The 19448-nt window shown below is 39.7% G+C and overlaps 1 protein-coding gene across 1 annotated transcript in view; it reads left to right on the top strand.

Moving 5' to 3' along the window:
* Positions 1-1638: 1638 nt before the first annotated feature.
* LOC140242767 (proteasome assembly chaperone 1-like) overlaps positions 1639-19448 on the top strand; it is a 34608-nt gene continuing 16798 nt past the window's right edge. Inside the window, 7 exon segments of the mRNA XM_072322525.1 lie at positions 1639-1756; positions 11001-11095; positions 12147-12276; position 12675; positions 14573-14653; positions 17177-17327; positions 17330-17371. Of these exon segments, the coding sequence (XP_072178626.1) occupies positions 1656-1756; positions 11001-11095; positions 12147-12276; position 12675; positions 14573-14653; positions 17177-17327; positions 17330-17371 (601 nt within the window). The 5' untranslated portion in view covers positions 1639-1655.

Below are 19448 nucleotides of genomic sequence, written 5' to 3'. Positions count from 1 at the left end.
GGTCTGTAATTCCGAAGGTTCGTAAGCTACGCACCTTCTTTTCGTTATTTTTCAGATGAACGAACCTTCATTTTTGGATTAATGAACCTTCGAAAAAAGAACCTTATAAGAATAACCTCAGAAACGATCGGACTAAAACGAACCTTACGGATTTTTGAACCTTTGAAAGAACAAACCTATAGTCGGAATAACGCCACAAACGATTGGATTTACGATGAACCTCATTTCATTTCTGGACTGAACCTTTTAATCAGAAAGAACGAACCGTTCGGAATAACGCCACAAAGTTTAAACGATTGGATTATTAAGGAACGGTTATTTCATTTCCGGATTAACCTGAAACCTTCGAAAGGACAACCAAACTTTCGAATAACGTCACGAACGATCGGATATAATGAGATGAATGATAATAATATTATGTGTTCGCATTAAATGATGAACACTGATGAATATCTACAAACGCGTAGTTATAGTAGGCCTATATGATAGAGCTTCAGTCATTGCAATTAGGCCTTTAACTATAGGCCTATTTGACATATTAATTATAATAGGGCCTATGTGCAGAGAGGTTTCATTGAAATAAATGATTGATCAATTTTGTTCAGGTGATATCAAAGTCAGTCGGCGTCATTACTTTTATCAAGCTCAGCACGTGTCAATTAAGTACCCTGGATTTTTCAAGATAACGCGCGATGTTTGAATGGCCGATTTTTCACAACCATTAAAGGACAGATAGGGCCTGCATGACTTTTTGTTAGGATTAAAGGGATTGTACAGTACTGGTTGAGGTGGTGGGGATTTATATAATTATGTTTTGAACATTCCTAAGTGAGATAATGAGAAACCTCTTATGAAGTATGAAAAGAGCATGTAATTTTAAGAAGGACCGTGCATTTCAACATTTTATTTTATTTGATGAAAATAATTGGTTTTCAAATGGCTGAGATATCCAAAAAAGTGAAAGGCGACAGGCCACGCCTTTTATTAAGATCTCTTTGTTTCACCTTGTTTTTGGATATATCAGCCATTTCGAAACCGATTTTCGTCAAATAAACTTTTTTTTTTTTTTTTTTTTTGCAGCTCTTTGACATCTCGTAGTGCGTGGTTTCTGAACATTTTGCAAAACGTTAAAAGCTAAATCCTCACCTCAACCAGAACTGTACACACCCTTTAATATCTATTGGACTTCATATCTTTCCGTAAAGTTCGACAGGCTTCTGTGGGATCATTGGATTTCTTAAAGAAGTTAAAATTTGTTTGTTAATTTGTTTGTTTTTTGTTTGTTTTTTTGTCTCACTGTTTGTCTTATTGGAGGTTCTCGTTGGCAGAGCCTTCGTTGTGCTGTGTGAGAAAGTTTACTAAAAACTTTATAATACATTTTATACAGACAAACAGCTCGAACGACTTGCCTCGACCCTCGCTGACCAGCACCAGTGAGTGAACACAAACTCGGGGGGGGGGGGGGGGTGGGGGCAACAACAACATTGATGAGCTGTAAAATAAAATTGTGACGAAAATACTACACACAGTGAGAACACCCTCTAGCGACCAAATAATTGCAGCTGCTTGCTGTGTGAAAGCGCATCGAAGCATCAGCGAAGTATAAAACAACAACAACACCCCTGACTGTAGCTGTTTCTCCATTCTGCTGGAAAATGAATAGCCAGAGTGAAGACGATCTCCCGGAGAGTCGGGCCGAGGGCGTAACGGAAGACGATTCTGACGAAGAAAATGAAGACTCTCAAAAGCCACAACCGTAAGTCAAAAGAAGTAATATGATAATCAGCGCCGCCTGACGGTTATGGCATAAAAATCTGTGCGCGGATTTTTATCACGGACGGAATTGATAATTGATTGCCCTTTTAATGTTTACTTCAACGCACCGGTACGGAGTTAAAAAGGGAAGCTGTTTTCGGTCAGGGCGGGCCTACACAGATCAGATCACAGCGAGGCTGGAGAACCGACTGGGGTGCAGTTCCGCATTTTTAAATGTCATTCATTCACAAATCACGGCAAAATCGTGAAATAGGCCCCACCGCAGTGCGCGTGCACCCGTGCGTTAGCAAGCAAGGTTAGGTTAGGGTTAGGGTTTAGGGTTAGGTAGAGTTGTATTTACGGTTAAATTGGCCATTAAATTAGTCAAGGGACATTAGGGAGTCCTTTTGAGAATAAAAAGTAGAAGACCAAAGAAAAGACGGGAGAAAGGGAGGACGAAAGATGCTAAGCTGTGGAAATCGGCCCCACCGCCGTATGCATCTCGCGTAAACGCCGCTTGGTGGGGCCGCAGTCACGAGTATTTTACTGTGGAAGAAAGCCCCACCGCCGTGCTTATCTACCGATGAACGCCACACGGTGGGGCTGAATTCACGAGTATAAACACGCGAGCCGCCGTAGTATTTGTACGGACACGCAGTGGTGGGGCCTATTTCACGAGTATGCCCAAATCACAGTTATTTAATGTGCTCTATGCTCTCTGAACAACCTTTATTTTGACTTGTAAGAGTTACATGTACACTTAACAGTTACAGTTGTAACATGTGTTAGAACATGAATTGTCTTGAGTGGAGTCATTACTAGATCTAGACCCTATTATTTTATTGGCATAGAAAACAAAAAGAAAGGAAAGGGTAACTGTTAGACTAGAAATAGAATTAGTAGTAACACTCAGTCTTACAGTTTATAGAACTGCCTAACGTTAGAGCAAGGAGCTACTACAGACATGGAGTCCCAACAGAGTAATTTACGACCGAACTCTTTACGCAACGCGCTTAACTTCAAAGTGCCGCAGCGACGTTATCACCAAAATCTTGCCCCCGGTGACAGCTGCAGCGCGCTTTCAAGATCAAGTTCGATGCCGCAGCTCTGTCCGTTAGTGGAGTAGATTAAAAATTGTCGAAACAAACACACGTCTCTTTTGTGCATGCGCAGTCCATAAGTCAGCCATTTTAGTATGCGCAATCGAAATCATCGAATCCACAACGAAATTTCGAATCTGGTAGTCGTTATTTCGCGAAATTTGGACCTGAGATGGGTGAGTTATGATGAAATATGTATGAAAACATGCCATATTACCTTCACTTTTTAAATTCCTCTACATGAAACATGACTTTTGTGGGAACTTTTAAAGTAATTTCGTTCGAAAGAGGATACTTCAACCTTTCGAATGCAACCGAGCATGAGAGTGCCAACAGGTGCCAACACATATTAAAATGCATTGGAAGTGAGCTGACGGTGGGCGACACTGTCGTCTGCTCACGTCTTCATACAGTCCCATTTGTTCATGTTTGTGTTAGTCGTCAATTCATGACAAAGTTTTGATCTCTGCCCAAACTCAGACTTGATTACGAATACGATCCATATTACCTTCGCTTTTTAAATTCCTCTGCATGAAACATGACTTTTGTGGGAACTTTTAAAGAAATTCCGTTCGAAAGAGGATACTTCAACCTTTCGAATGCAACCGAGCATAAGAGTACCAACAGGTGCCAACACATATTAAAATGCATTGGAAGTGAGATGACGGTGGGCGACACTGTCGTCTGCCCACGTCTTCGTACAGTCCCATTTGTTCATATTTGTGTTAGTCATCAATTCATGACAAAGTTTTGATCTCTGCCCAGACTCAGACTTGATTACGAATACGATTATCCGTTCATCACGATTAATCAACTTTAGTCTTAAGATTTAACTTAAGTCTAAGAATATGAATAAAACTAAATTGTTACTTAGTTTACTATAGATCAAAATTTAGAGTAAGAAGCTTGATAAAATAAATATGTGATACTCGGTCATGTCTTAACTCACGAAATTCGTGAAAATAAAATCAGTAAATTTAAGCCGTTTCGGCTTTCTCCTTTGCCTTTCCATCCCATGCCATGGTCTGTTCCTTTCCCCTAGGAGCTAGTTTTTTTTTTTTTTTTTTTTTGTAATAGTACTGTAGTAGCTCCTTGCTTTCCCTCATATTTTCACAACTACGGACACGAAAACATGCAAGTGGGTACCTGTAGCTGTAGTGCTGTACTGTAGTGTAGAATTGGTGTATAAAGACCGATTTGGGGAGGCCAAAAATACAATGAAAATCGACATTCTGTTTGAATCAATCTCAGAATCATCGGGAACCAATTCCAACTGTTCGATTTCTAACAGGTTACACAATTCACTGTCCGCAATATCGTCAAAACCCGCCATATCGAACAAATGTTTGGACGGTACACAACGAATTGAACAAGCAAAATCAAGCAGTTCGAACGCGATCGAGCGCATGCATTATGCAGTGTCTCCCAGAAACCGCACAAATATCAACCAATTCCGCACCTCCCCCTTCAAACACACATTTCCGAATTACGGATTACAAGTGGGTTTTCCCCGATGAAAACGCGATCGCTCCGTAATGTTTATCACAACGCAGTGCGGAAACCACCAAAGCGTGCAATAGAAACGCCAAACCCGGGCGATTATGCCACGGACGCGGACACAGATGTCGTAAATCACGCTCGGCTCCCCGCTGCGTATACGCGCGTTCGTCGGAGCGGCATCGAAGCTAGATCAAAGAAGGTTGGCTTGATGGGACTCCATGTCTGTAGTAGCTCCTTGGTTAGAGTAGAAGCAAGTAGGCCTAACGTTAGAACATGTAGGTCAGTGTACACTTTCTGGTTATAACTTATAGTAGCGGTGGCACAATCAGATGTAACTGTTACACCAAGCCTAACTACACGCAGCCGCTGTGGCGAAGCGACAGCGCTGCACGTGTACTCCTTCGCAGACTTGTCATTTTTCAGTGGTGGTTGTGCGACTCCTTCATGACTATCTTTTTGAATCGTGGAAAACTGAAATATAAGGAATCCCCGTAATCTATGATAATCATCCAATAATCGGTATGCGTATCTTTTTTTAATTACATCAAAAACCTACCGAAATCCGTCCTTAAAATCAGGTCTGTGAGCGTCCGTATTGCTTCACTCCTCATCTTCTGCGTGTTATTGAATGGCAATCACTCTCCTATGCTACAACGTAGGTAGTCGGAGGTAGTCGGAGTGACGTCATATCATGAGAGCAGCACGCGCGGAAATACATGGTAGAAGACGACAAGCTTTACGTACAATGTATCACACACGAAACGCACGGGCGTACGTAAAATGCTAACACGGTATCTCGGGTTGAGCGTTCGTGGCTGTTCGTTAATTTTGTGAATCATCGCACAATCTACTCCGAAAAATTCAACAATAAGGTTTGGATACCAACAAAACACCAAATTCAACTCAACCGTCAGCAACATACGATATAGGTGGGTGGTATTACTGTTAAAATCAAACAAAATAAAAGACATTTTTGTGGTCTTGCCGTCAAAAGCGACAGTCGTTTACGTACGTTTAAACACTAGTACATGTCAGACTGTTGTGCTGTGCACAGCGGTCTGGTCAGGCTACACCAAGCCATGAAATGAGCATGAGATCAATTAGAATTTCTATCCGTCGATTGATACGTATGGTTGGACCTACTACTCATCGACCGCCTAATGTTTATTTGCTTGATAAGAATATTTAACACTGAAATTCACGTAAAGAACCTGACCTACGTGATTGAGAAAATCCAGCACTATCAAATGCCGTTGTTCCCTTTTCGATTCCAAGTTTCAGTGCAAAAATATCGCCGTCGAACTTGCGTGGCCTCGTTTCAGCTCCCCGCGGTAAAGCTCCTTATTGAGATCGACCGCTGTTTTTGCATTGACAATGCACGCAAACCGAGTTGTACAAAGCTTTTTAGAAACTTCCATAGACATTACATTACGATTCGGTGAAAATATTCATTCGAAATTTTGTCCTTGATTTAAACCATTAAAGTGAACAGTGAATTTTCGCGTTTTCCCACACCATCCTCATCAACAGTCAAAGCCAATCCTTTTTATGTGCTCTGTGCGCAGTGAAGTGCGTACACTGTACATGTACTAAGCGTTCTGTGCGCCAATGTATACGCGGTCGGTTTCAAAAAGGGTGGTCGATACATGTATGTAGTAGGGCTACCATACACATAAAAAGTGTTGAAATCAGCCAATGTTTTTGTTTTCTTGTATTGCATTTTAATAACTTTTCACGTTTATGATTTTCCCATTAAAGTAGCGAGCGCCCTACCAGTTAGCGGCTTTGATTTGCCGATCATCATAAGTAGAGAGCTGAGCCAGCGCGCGGCGTCCGCGGGCAGTCGTAAATCACACAACACCCATAGCGACTTCCGCGGCAGCAACCGCAAAGCTCTTCACGGGCTCCAATCGGGCCAGCCAATTTCACTGAAACAGGCATTGCAAGGTCCATTTCATGTACCGTTGTAACATACTGAGCCTAAGTGAGGTCAATAAATTTTCCTTTCAAAAAATCAGAAAACACTTCAATTTTGAAAAAAGTGAAGTGTCGATACTGCCATATTTTGCGCAATGTGGATTAAGTACGAAAATACACCCAAGGTCACAACAAATAAGTGCGAAATTTCGACTTAGCATGCCGAACAGATCGTCCTCCTCGGGCTACTAGTGGTATGTAGCAGACGCAAACCCACATTCAGGATGGCAAAAGTAGTTCAGGTTTGTGATTCGAACATGTTGTTTGCAGTACGGCCGTATTACTTTTGAAAAGAATGATATCAATGCACCCCTGTCATAACTGCTACAGCTAGTGATCGTCGCGAATGGGCTCAGAAACTGAGCACACTGCGTGTGTAGAAAACGATGTACATGCGCGAGAGCGCCATCTAGTGCTGAATGACGAAGGCTACTTACCTATCGTTAATGTTAATGAAACATCGTTAATTTGCGCTAGGGATCGTTACTCATCGTTACTCATTGTTACTACAAACGTTAATTTTCCCTATCGTTAGCTTGCGTTACTAACGATTCAGGTGAAACCGCTTGCGTTAATGAAACGTTAAGTAAATTAACGCAAAGTTTCTTTTGGTATATACTGTAACTATACACAGCTCTCAGTCGCTGTATAAATAGTGACAGAGCTGTACCATCATGACCCACAAGGCGAGAGCTCATCTCTGCGATCGCATTGCGATCGCTTTTGAGTTTTGATTCTTAACATCATTTTTTGTCACCTGAAACTCATTTAACTGTTAAATGTAATCTTCATTAATGACGCTACATAGAACCTATCTATCTATGTTATCGATATTGACATACACATTTCACAACTTACCGAAAATGAAGATTTATACAGCATGTGCGAACGGTACATCTGATAATCGGCAGTTCACGCGATCTGAATGCACTTTAATTATAAAGGTCACACTGTCGACCTTGCTGCTACCATTGTGCCAAAGAGCACACGCAGGCAATAGATCGCTGCACTTCCTAGCCACGCACGCGCACGCATCATTTGCTGAGTGGTCAATGCGCCATTTTGAATTCTGCAACGATGAACCCTGATGGTCAGGGATTGTGCCAGAAAGTGTCATTTTTTTTGTTCCATGGACTTATCGCGAGGGCTCTCTATGAACTTATGAACCTTCTGTAATACAAGCATGCACTTAACGTGAGTAACGTATACATTTTTTTATAAGAAATGTACATGTATAAATTTTCATAAGTTTTGTAGTTGTGTTGTGGTTCCCCACTTTGAAGGTGCATGCCTCGACTGTCAGACGTTGCTTCGCACAGCGTCTGGTCGGGCTATGGTTTTTATAGTAAAATACATGTTCTAACGTTACTTCTACTAGGTTCTAATTCTACCCTTTCCTTTCTTTTGTAGTGTAATGTTATAACTAACAATGTAACTAACAGGTAATGTTACATCTAATCAGACTACTTTACTATGGATCTACAATGTAGAGGTCTACTCTACCTCCGCCAAGGAAGGTGAAGGAGGCCTGGAGCGGAGGTTATGTTTTTGTTGCCGTTGGTTGGTTTGTTTATTTGTCACTGTCGGTCTGTGTGCAAATAAATGAAAAAAAAAAAAAAGAAAAAAAGATTTGGGTGAAACATGCAGTTAAATCTGAATGACACAAAGAACTTCTGGTAGTGATCCAAGAATTTTCATGGATTTTTGAAAGATTTTGACTTTTTTGCAGACAATCATTAATCAAAGGGTCTAACTCTATGGTCCTTAGAAGTTCAAGCTGCACGTAGGCAGTGTTACTGACCAGTGAAAAACACGGGATTGTGCTTGAAATGGCTTAAGATTATGCTAAATTGCCATGAAATTTAATATGTCACATCAAGTCAACTAATTGTGGTGCCAATATACGGTACCTCTACAAATTATGGTGCCCAGTTGGCTGACAAGCAATAAACCAATAAAAATTAAATTAAATTGTGGTGCCCAATTGTCCTCCCATTTTGACTAGCAAAAAAATAACATAAAAAAAGGTGAAAGAAAGAAAGATATTATTCAGAGGGGTGAAGGTTCAGATGCGAGTTTCTTCACTTTGTCTCCCTCTACAAATTAAATTTGTTAAGATCGCAACTGCTGATCTGTAAATTAACAAACATGAGGAAAAAAGGAACCAGTGGGACTCGAAGCTGTCATCTACTGCTTTCCAGGCATCGACATGTTTGTAAATTTACAGATCAGCAGTTGCGATCTTAACAAATTTAATTTGTAGAGGGAGACAAAGTGAAGAAACTCGCATCTGAACCTTCACCCCTCTGAATAATATCTTTCTTTCTTTCATTTCATATATTTTGTCCGTCTTGGACTACTTAACATAACAATGTCGGAATTTCGGAGCTTAAAGGTATTTGTTCCATGTTCATTGTGTCATTGCTGGCAACCAGGGACAGCCTGGTGGTAGTGTCGCTGCCCGGAAAGCAGTAGATGACAGGTTCGAGTCCCACTGGTTCCTTTTTTCCGACATGTTTGTTAATTTACAGATCAGCAGTTGTGATCTAACAAATTTAATTTGTACAGGGAGATAAAAAAAGGTCCTCAACTTCTATGTTCCCAACTGAACTGTGGCTCTCAATTGCCAAAACAAAACAAAAAACCACACACACAGAAAACAAACAAATATGTCCTCACAACTTAACGGGATCGTACAGTTTTGGTTGAGACCTATTTTCAGGTTTCTAACATTTTTTGTTGAAATAATGAGAAACTTCTTATGAGATATGAAAGAGCATGTGATTCTATGAGGAATTCAATGTTTATTTGATGAAAATTGGTTTAGAAATGGCTGAGATATCAAAAAAGAACAATTCTAATAAAGTGTGGGACCCACACTTTATTACGATCGCTTTGTTTTACTTTGTTTTGTGATGTTTCAATCATTCCAAACCCGATTTTCATCAAATAAACTTTGAATTCCTCTTAAAATGGTATGTCCTGTACTATATCATAAATGTTTTCTTGGTATCTCGCAAAAAGTTAAAAACCCAATTCTCATCTCCACCAAAACTGTACTATCCCTTTAACCAAACTAACAAACCAACCAAAAAGAGGTACCACAGCACAAAAACTGCGTGGAGATTTCCTATCTGTAGAAATTAGAACAGAATTATGCTAAAAACAACCAAATTATGCATAGCATAATGCCAGATGCTGATACGTCTAAAATTATGTCAGAAAGCATAATAAGCTAATTATGACAACTCTGGCAATGTTGCCTGACGTAGGCCTACTTGAGGTCTGCATACACACTAAAAGCATGGGCTCTGTTTGGGCAAGGCAACTTGCAGAGCCTGGTCTGGAAGCTGGTGACTTAAACAAACGGCTTCTGTTATATCACATATGTTAGGAAATTGGGCAATTTTTGACGTGTGTATGGGTGGAAATCAGCTGCATGGCAGAGTTCAGCGCTCTCAGAGTGCTTTTCTAGTTATAAATTAGATGAGAGATGTAGAACTCTTGAAATGGTTAGATTGAAGATCTAGGATGTGGGAATAGGATCAAGATCTTGTCTAGAATTCTAGATCTGATCTACTCCAGATTCTAGTCATTGTCTAACTATTTACTACTGTTAGATCTAGATCAATTTATCTAATTTTGTGTTATTAAGGTAAATTGACACTGAAGTCTACTGCGTACTGACATTGCTAGACTTTCATGACTGGTGCTTGTGTGTGTTTGTGTGTGTGTGTGTGTGACTGGAAATCTAACATGAATGTTATTGTTTTAATAGCCATGTTAATTAGCACAGAGGGATTATCTAAGAACACAGTCTTAAGGCAGGGGTATACAATGCAGACAGAGCCTTTGTACAATGTAAAGTACCTCCCCCCCCCCCCCCCCCAAAAAAAAAAAAATACAATCAGAATGTGGATCATTGTAATGCATGTCATGGGTCTGATTCGTTCATGTTAGGCACTTGGATGCTCTTGGAAACTGCATATTCATGTGTGAACACAATGGACAGAACTCGGAGGGAAGGGATTCCTGACATGCTCTACAAAATTTCTCATTTTTCTCTGACCACTGAAGCAAATCGGATGGGATTTTCTGTAAAATGTGGGTAATAAGTTATAGTTTCATACCCTGAACTTGTGTTTGAATTGATTCACTGTTTTTAAAGTTTTATTGCTTAGTTCCTGTTGTATTTTTTTTTTCTTTTTTTTTTGACCAACGGTACACTAGACCCTGGCCATATTATGCAGTACAACAGTGACTGTTCTTGTCCAGAACAGGAAGACTTCAGTTTATATTGGGTCCTGTTTTCCCCAGGGTCCCGTTGCATAAAACTTTTTTAGCAACCTTAGAAAATTCAGGTTGGGATTTACCCAACCTGAATTTTTTAAGGTTGCTAACCTAAGAATGTAAAATCCGTTGCATAAAAACTCTGGTTGGGAGCTTCCAACCGGAATTTTGTGATTTCAACCGGAAAAAAGTCCGGTGGGAGTTTTATGCAACGGGCCCCAGGTAGCTTGGTCCCGGGCCAGACATGCACCTAACTTGGGGAGGAGGTTGGTCTAGTGAGAGATCACATGATTATGTTCAACTATATGGCCATGCTCATTTTCCCTTTCTCTGTGAATTGTTCTCAATTTCACTGCTGTCTGCACTTCTTTCCTGTAGGGATCCTGTCTTGAGGTGGAACAAGAAACTCCTGGATGGAGAGGGAAAACTGAATTGCCAGTGTCTCATTATCGCAGTGGGTCAGGTAGCAGCAGGTGAGTAGGACCGCAAATAATGATGATGAAAGAAAGATCGATTATTCGGAAGGGTGAAGGTTCAGGTACCGTGAATTTCTTCAATTTGTCTCCCTCTACAAATTAAATTTGTTAAGATCGCAACTGCTGATCTGTAAATAACAAACATGTCGGAAAAAAAGAACCAGTGGGACTCGAACCTGTCATCTACTGTTTTCCGGGCAGCAACACTACCATCAGGCTGTCCCTGGTTGCCGGCACTGACACGATGAACTTGGAACAAATACCCAAGCTCCGAAATTCTGACATTGTTAATGTTAAATTGTCCAAGGCGGACAAGGTATATTAAATGAAAGAAAAATATTATTCAAAGGAGTGAAGGTTCACCTGCTTACACCTGAATGATGATGGTGTTTGCGCATAGACTTTTATTTTGAAGAATTATGCATCAGACTTATTACATGTTCTGGTTCTGGTGATACGTTTGTGAATTTTGTGAGTGAATTTTTTTTTGTTTTTTTTTTTTAAATAGTATCTCCCAGCTATTGATGTAATTGTGTTTAACTAATACAACTCTTGATTTGTGAAATATGCTTACAAAATGAATTTTGAAAGTGCATAATGACTGTTGTGTTCAAAGAGCAAGCTCATGAACACAAGTACATGTACATTGTATGTAAAAGTGGTACGTCAGGTGTTTGCTGTAGGGAGGGGAAGGGGGCATAGAGGAAAGTTTGAACATGATATACTTTTGAGTTAAATTTAGATTTTAAAGTTAAATTTTTAATTTAAAGTTTATTCAGTTGTGATTATGAACTAAATTTTTTAGATGTCAGAAGTATTGTGATGTTGGATAGCTGAAGAGTGAACGTATGTTTTCTAATATGTGTTGTTACTCTCTTTCCGAAATGTAATTGACAAATGCGCAAGTGAGTACCCTATCATGAGCATGATTTAAAGACAGTGCTTATGTTTCATCCAGGTTGAGAGCACTTTATTGTTAATGTCTTCTGACCCAGTCCATATCTGATCTTGCCTCTCTTCTCTATCCCATTTCCTTGATTGTATCCAGCATTTGTAGACAGTCTGTTCTGTTCGGATGAAAGGGAGATACTATGCAGCGTGTGCTGTGGGGGCAGCAGCACTCTCCTGAGCAGCTGGAGTCAAACAGCGCCTCAAGATTCTTCCTGCTTCGTCTGGCGGTAAGATGAAGGACAAACAATACCTTACTACATAAAGAAGAAAAGTTGTAAAAATGAAAAAAAAAAAAAAAGAGAGCCAACCAAAAAACTGTCAGTTAGGAGTACCAAGCATATTCTGTTCTATTCTCAATCTGTACCTTTAAATATTTCAAGATTCTTAGCATCAGGTTTGTTGATATTAACCCGTTGAGGACGAGTCCCGAGTATACTCGGGCAGGTGTCTATGGAAAATGCATGTTGTAGCAAAATCAAACCGTCTTCAACGGGTTAAGTCATGCCTAACGTGCCCGCAAAAGTGAAGTTTTTCAAATTCATGAATTTCTTCCGTCGAGATGTTTTCATTGCAACTGATTGACAAATCGCCCTACATCGACGTGAATAAGCACTGAATTGATCAGTGTTTTTTAGTAGTAGCCATGATAAAAAATCATGGGCGTACATACTCGAGCAGGATTCAAACCTACGACCTCCTGATCACCGGACAGGCGTCATCTCCACTAGACCACCGAGCTTTCGCCCGACAGCAAGTGTTGGTTCTAATCCTTATAGCATGCAGCGGGTACTGCTTTGTTATTCAAATTCATGAATTTCTTCTGTCGAGATGGTTTCATTGCAACTGATTGACAAATTGCCCTATTTCGACGTAAATAAGCACTGAATTCATAGAACCAACACTTGCTGTCGGACTTATAAGTCAAGTAAAAATCCTCAAATCATCCAATTAAACCTAGTTCAAGGAAAGTGAACATTCAACACATTTGTGACAATCGTGTCATTTTGATATTTTGCTAATTGTTTTAACCCTAACTAGGCCGGGCTATTTAGGTAGATCATAGAGCCGGGGGGGGGGGGGGGGGGGGCCTCCCAGGCCCCCCCTCAAGATCTCGGCCGTCGACCGCGCGATCGCGACGAAAATTTGCACACACATTGCCTATGATGTAATCTAAAGTATTACGAAGTTACATTTTTGAAAAATTGTCATTTATGCTAAATTATGCTAATTTATACATAATGATGCATGAAATCAGACAATTTGGTATAAATCACTAAATAAAGCCCGAAATGGGTACATTTTTTTGTGTAAATATTCTTTTTAGTGTCCTAAGCAAATATAAGCGAAAAAAATTGAGCCATCCAAAAAAATTTCTGAAGTATTTTATTGTTTTTTGAATTTCTTATGTATTTTTTGTTTTTCGACTTTATGTTTTTCATTGTTTTTTCGATGAAACTTGTCCGCGACATTGTTCTGAACGAGAAAATATGTTATTAGTTGATTTTAATCAATAAAACCCCAAAATAATCATGCTTTTATGAAATTTGACTGTAAGCACAGTTTCCATTGAAATTGTACACGAATTCACGTTTTTGAGCAATTTTGGTCTGACATGCATGTACATATTTATGCGAAACTTCGGAACCGCGCGCCCGGGCATCGCAAATTTGGTGTCAAAAGATGCGGGAGACTCGACAGAAAAAGTCATGAAACGTCGCGGCGATAGCTTTTCACGTTAGCGATACATCGCGCGGAACGTCGAGGGGGGGGGGGGCCTCGGAGGCCCCCCCCCCCCGGCCTAGTTAGGGTTAAACTGTCATCACACATTGTCAAGACGTCCTATAGACCTATTAGGGGAATCATGCATTATGGCGGAAGCATAGCAGTCGCCATAGCGACATTTCTAGTTTATAAAGAGAAAATCCACCCCAAAAAATTATCAACCTCCAAAAGAAAGAGAAAAGAATACAGAAGAGAACGTTTAAAAAAGGACAGTAATCAGACAAGAAATAAGGAAGATATGACATTTTGCAATTTCAACTTTTTTTCGGAAACAATTCTTGATCAGTGCTTATGAATATTCAAATTTAAGATGTCATGCCCTCACAAGTTTTCTTGCATTTTCAATATGAAAAAAAGATTGAAATAAATGCATTATTCTCATACTAAAATATATAAGAGGTAATATTTGTTCTTTTCTATTTTGTGTAGTTTTAAGGCAATTTTTGTATTCATCAGCTGAAATATGAGATTTTTGTCATATCTGTATGTTATTGAAATGAATAGGAAAGTGTGAGAACATGACATCGTCAACTTGATGATTTGAATATCCATAACGCCTGGTCAAGACATGATTTCTGGAAAATTGTGAAATTTCAGAATGTCATAACTTCCTTATTATCCGATTTCAATCATTTTTGCACCTTTCTGCAGGGAATATTTTTCTCTTTTTTATGAAATTGACAGAATTTTGGAGTGGATTTCTTCTTAAATTTGGCTTTAACTGTTTTATGATTTTCACAGACGCAAGGGAGGCCAGAGGTAGCCCTATTGCAGTGCAGAGAAAAGGTGTCAAGTGAGCAGTCCTTCTCTTGGGTCCAACAGGTAGGGATTAACAGATCTTGCATTCATGTTCTGGTTTAATACATTTTAACCCTTTGCATGCCCAAGCACTTAGATTACATGTAGCTTGCCAAGCGTCAGCATTCCATAATCATTTTAAATTTGATGTTCAACTTGTAGGCCCGAATTCATGAAGGGGGTACAATTGAAACCATGGTTTAAACCATGGACAAAGACCGTAGTTTTGTATGGGGCGCCAAGTGTCGCATGGCCTATTTCGTTAATATGAAATCAGTCAGTTCTGCAAGGAAATTACCATTTCATCGACGTAATGTTCACATTTCGTCGTTAACGAAATGGTAATTCCGTCAATGTAATGTCTGATTTCGTGAAAAAACAGGCTATGCGACACTTGGCGCCCCATGAAAAACTGTGGTCTTTGTCCATGGTTTAAACCATGGTTTCAATTGTTCCACCTTCGTGAATTCGGGCCGTAGTGTTGCAGATTAGCAAGTCTAATTTGGGTGAAGCAATGTATACTCTGTCCAACCGGGGTCCCATTTCATGAAAGTTGATATGACAGCAACTCTTGCTGGAATAGCAACTTCCCATAGCAACAGCCTATCAGGATTCTTGTCATTACCGTAACAATTGCCATTCCAGCAAGAGCTGCTGTCGTGGCCATGGTGACACAAAAGAGAATAGGGGGATTAGTCAGTCTCTATTCGTTTAAGGCCAAAAAAAAAAAAATTGTTGCATTGGCATAACATGAGATTTTCAAATAGGGTCGGTCGGGCGGATTTTTTTTTTTTTTTTTTTTTTTTTTTTTTTTTTTGCTACCTGCATTTTACGTGTAAAACTCGTGCTCAGCTCAGTAAACAGTTACAGCTGCTGCACCGAATGTGCTGTGTTCATCGATCTATTCTACAAATCATTTATGAGGCCGATATTACTGGAATTATACCCCTTCACAGAATTTAAAGATGTTGAAATCCGTATCCTGAATGTTTTCACTTCATATTTTACTATTTTGACTTAGATAAGATAGATGCAAATTGACCCATATGTACGATCTTTTCATCGCACACGGCGATCTCTATTACAGTCCCACATATACAGATTCGTGTAAGTTCTCCACACAAGAAACCTATGGCAAAACTGTGCACAATACATCGCAGTCTGAATGCTACGTATACACTGAATAAATCTTGTTAGAGTACGTGTCCGTGTTGGAAACTGATGACGTACTGATCAAGGAAGGCTTATGCGAGGCGCTAGATCTCTCCCTCGTACATCCGATATCCCCAGAGCCGTTTCCACTTCCGGGTTTTCAACAAGATATTTGATATCGATAGCAAAAAAAAAAACAAAAAAAACATGGGGTCGGCGGAATTTTTAGGGTCGGGCGGGTTACGCCAATGCAACAATTTTTTTTTTGGCCTAATGATACCATATGTGACCCTGCACCACAAAACGAACAAAAAGTCGCCAGACATGAATTTTTAGTTAAGACCATATTCTGAAAGAGCAGACTTTCAGCTTTAAAATGATGTATAACTCAAATCAAATTGACTCTCCTAACCTTTCTAAATATTGGAAAGAAAGCACAAACTCAGGAAAAGTGTGAACTGAGAAAAGAGGCTCTGAAGTGCAGTGTCTATTCAAGCGCTTAATCTTTACCAAACCGTGCTGGCTGTGCGATGAATAGGACAAAAAACAGGAAGTAAATCACCCGAGTAACAACAATGAAAGGATTATCAGATTAAACTGAAATTAAGCATGCCTCATTCCGACATTCTGTCCATAATTAATGCCAACTTTCAAAGCAGTAGCATTATCCTTTCAAAAGTTATTAGAGTTGAAAGTGAAGAGTGTGTGCAAGGTTTTTCAGAAATGTAAAAGGGACTCTAACGACACACCTAATCACACTATTCTACCAAAAATGTTCAAGAGTAACTGCTAAAACACACTTTTCCATCCGTTTTATGACCCCAAACTTTAGCATAATGTTAAAGAAAGACTTGCTCTTTCAGAAAATATGAAAAAGTCAAGATCGGCTAGGTTGACCCATTTCATATATTTTCAGTCCTCACGCAAAATCAGTGTGTGTAACTTTTTGTTCATTTTGTGATGCACGGTCACATATGCCAAAGGAATAATCACTCTAATGTGTGTGCCTAATGGCAAATAAAGCTCTGCAAGGGTTAATGATTATTGGCTGTGTCTGTGAAGAGGCTATGATAGAAACCATGACAATCTTTATAGTTTAGCATATTTGCTGCATGCGTCTTTCAGGATAATGCACTGAGAATGTTTTTTTATTTCAATTGTCACAAACATACAACATTTACTTATGTAGGTATTGGAGAAATGGATGTTTACATAATTAATGCTTCTAATCTATCATGCTATGTAAAGTACATTTTTGGGGGCTTGCTGCAGCCCTCAGTGAAATGAGCACCAATATCAGGTGTTTTGTGAACTACAAAAGCAAAACTGTTGAAACATACAAGTACCCTAATATTATTTCTTGTTTAAAATTTGTTTTCTTTGTCTTATTTCCAGCTGTTTTCTACAATCAAACCCAGCACAGTCATAATCCTCGATAGTCAGAATGTTAGCCGGCTGAAGTCTGGGTCAGAACTCCTGACCAGCGGAGATCTCTTCCCGCTGTATGCCCTGCGGTCATCTGCCCTCACATCCCAGCCGTGCTGCCCTTCCTAGAGCCACCCAACACTATAGGGGGACTCAGTGCTGAGGGTAAGTGTGCTTAGTTTTTCCTCCAGTTGACATCCATACTGCTTTGGGGAAAGACAGACTGGGGACAATTCTTGGTATCGGCAATAGCTAATAATGTAAGTGCCATGCGCAAAGCAGCGTTTTAGATGCAGTATGGGATAGCTCTAATAGGGGACAAACTTGCCCCAGTTTGGCTGCATTTGTGACCGTGCATCACAAAACGAACAAAAAGTTACACCCCTTGATTTTACATGAGGACTCAAAAAGGTGACACCAGTCAGCCAAGTCAGTCTTGAGTTTAAATACTATCAGAAGAATTATTCTTCTTCTACATTATCCTTAAGTTTGGGATCGCAGAATGAATGGGAAAGTGTGTTTTTAGTAGTTTTCTACAACTTTTTTTTTTTTTTTTTTCTTAAGAGTAGTGTGATGAGGTATGTCTTCTAGAGGTCCCATTTCGTATCCTTTGCAAACTCTTTACTTTCAACTTTAATAACTTTTGAAAAGATAATGCTACTGCTTTGACAGTTGGCATTACTCATGAACAGAGTGTGTTAATACAGCATGCTCAATTTCAGCTTAATCTGATAATGCCTTCATTGATGTTGCTCCTGTGGTTTGCATCCTGTTTTTTTTTTTTTTTTTTTTTGTCCCATTCATACCACAGCTAGCTGTGAGGTAAAGATTGCTATTTATTAAAGCGCTTGAATAAGCCCTGTACTTCACAGCCTCTTTCTCAGTTCACACTTTCCAGAGTGTGTGCTTTATTGTCATTATTTTGATAGGTTGATAGGAGAGTCCATTTGAATTGAGTTATATACCATTTTAAAGCTTTATAGAGTCTGCTCTTTAAGAATCTGCCCTTAGCTATTAAAGTCATGTCTCGCGACCTTTTGTTGGTTTTGTGATGCAGGGTCACATATGCACTCATCAGGTCATGTTCCATCTTTACCCAGGGTATTTTTTGTTGAAGATTTCTTTGCTTTCCATCATGTGACCAGCACTTTGAAGCCTTGCAGTACTGAAACATGACTCTGGTGACTGCAAATCATTATTTTTTTTTTAAATTTGAAACTCTTCTTTAGTTGAAAAGCAGCAATGAAAGAAAAGCAGACAGAAATTGCATTGAATTGCATGGGAACTAAGACACGCACAAGACAGCCAGAAGTGACAATGGCATCAAGGAAGACAGCCAGAAGTGACAATGGCATCAAGGAATCCCGCAGTGCATCTGTGACAGGGCTTTGTAGCGTGCGCAAAAGTTTTCCGTGCATTGACGATACCACGAATTATAATACCAGTATATCTCACTTTCAAACCTTCAAATGTCTTTAAACAGAGCCTTGGTCTTTATCAAAATCAGAAAGTCATCAGTTGACAAACAGTGTACACACAAAATGAGCACCAAGATTGTCAGTTTTCTTCGTTTTGTAGCTACAAAGTTTTATTTAGAGTTTTGAGGCAAGAAACATGACTATTCTAAACGTGACTATTCTAAAAGCTAAATTCTTTTGGAGTAATGCTTCTGATATCTTTGCACCCTCCACCTGCCCTCCGTGTAGATGAATGGCCTAGGCCTTTGTGCTGAGAAGCCTGCTAAACGTACATAGCTGGGTTGGCAAGATTATGCCACTAGACAGCAGTTGGCAGGTCGAGTGGACCAGTAAAGCCATAGCGTTTGAGGCAACTTGAACACCCTTCTCATTCTCAGCCGACAATATCATGCACTGTTTCAAGCCACTAGATTCTCAGGGGCAGCAATAGCACTGTGTGTGTGTGTTTATGTTTGTTTGTTTGCTTGTTTTGCCCTACGAAAACAATGCTATCACCCATCAGAATCTGTGTTTTCAACTAGATTATCTCAGTGCAGGGCATATTACAACTTTTGTACATATAAACTACATTGTACAGTTGTATAATCACACAAGTTCAGCTGGTCATCTTGCTTCAGTCACGGAAATTGTCCATCATTTTGTCACAAGTATATGTAATGAGTTTGAGTATAATATGAAGTACATGTATATGGACACAATATATAAGAATTGAAGAAAGTGTTCTAACTAGGCTGGGGGGGGGGGGGTGGGGACCTCGGAGGCCC

The sequence above is a fragment of the Diadema setosum genome, chromosome 19, assembly GCF_964275005.1.
Source record: "Diadema setosum chromosome 19, eeDiaSeto1, whole genome shotgun sequence".
NCBI classification, from domain to species: Eukaryota; Metazoa; Echinodermata; class Echinoidea; order Diadematoida; family Diadematidae; genus Diadema; species Diadema setosum.
This window is presented reverse-complemented; position numbering and strand designations above follow the sequence as displayed.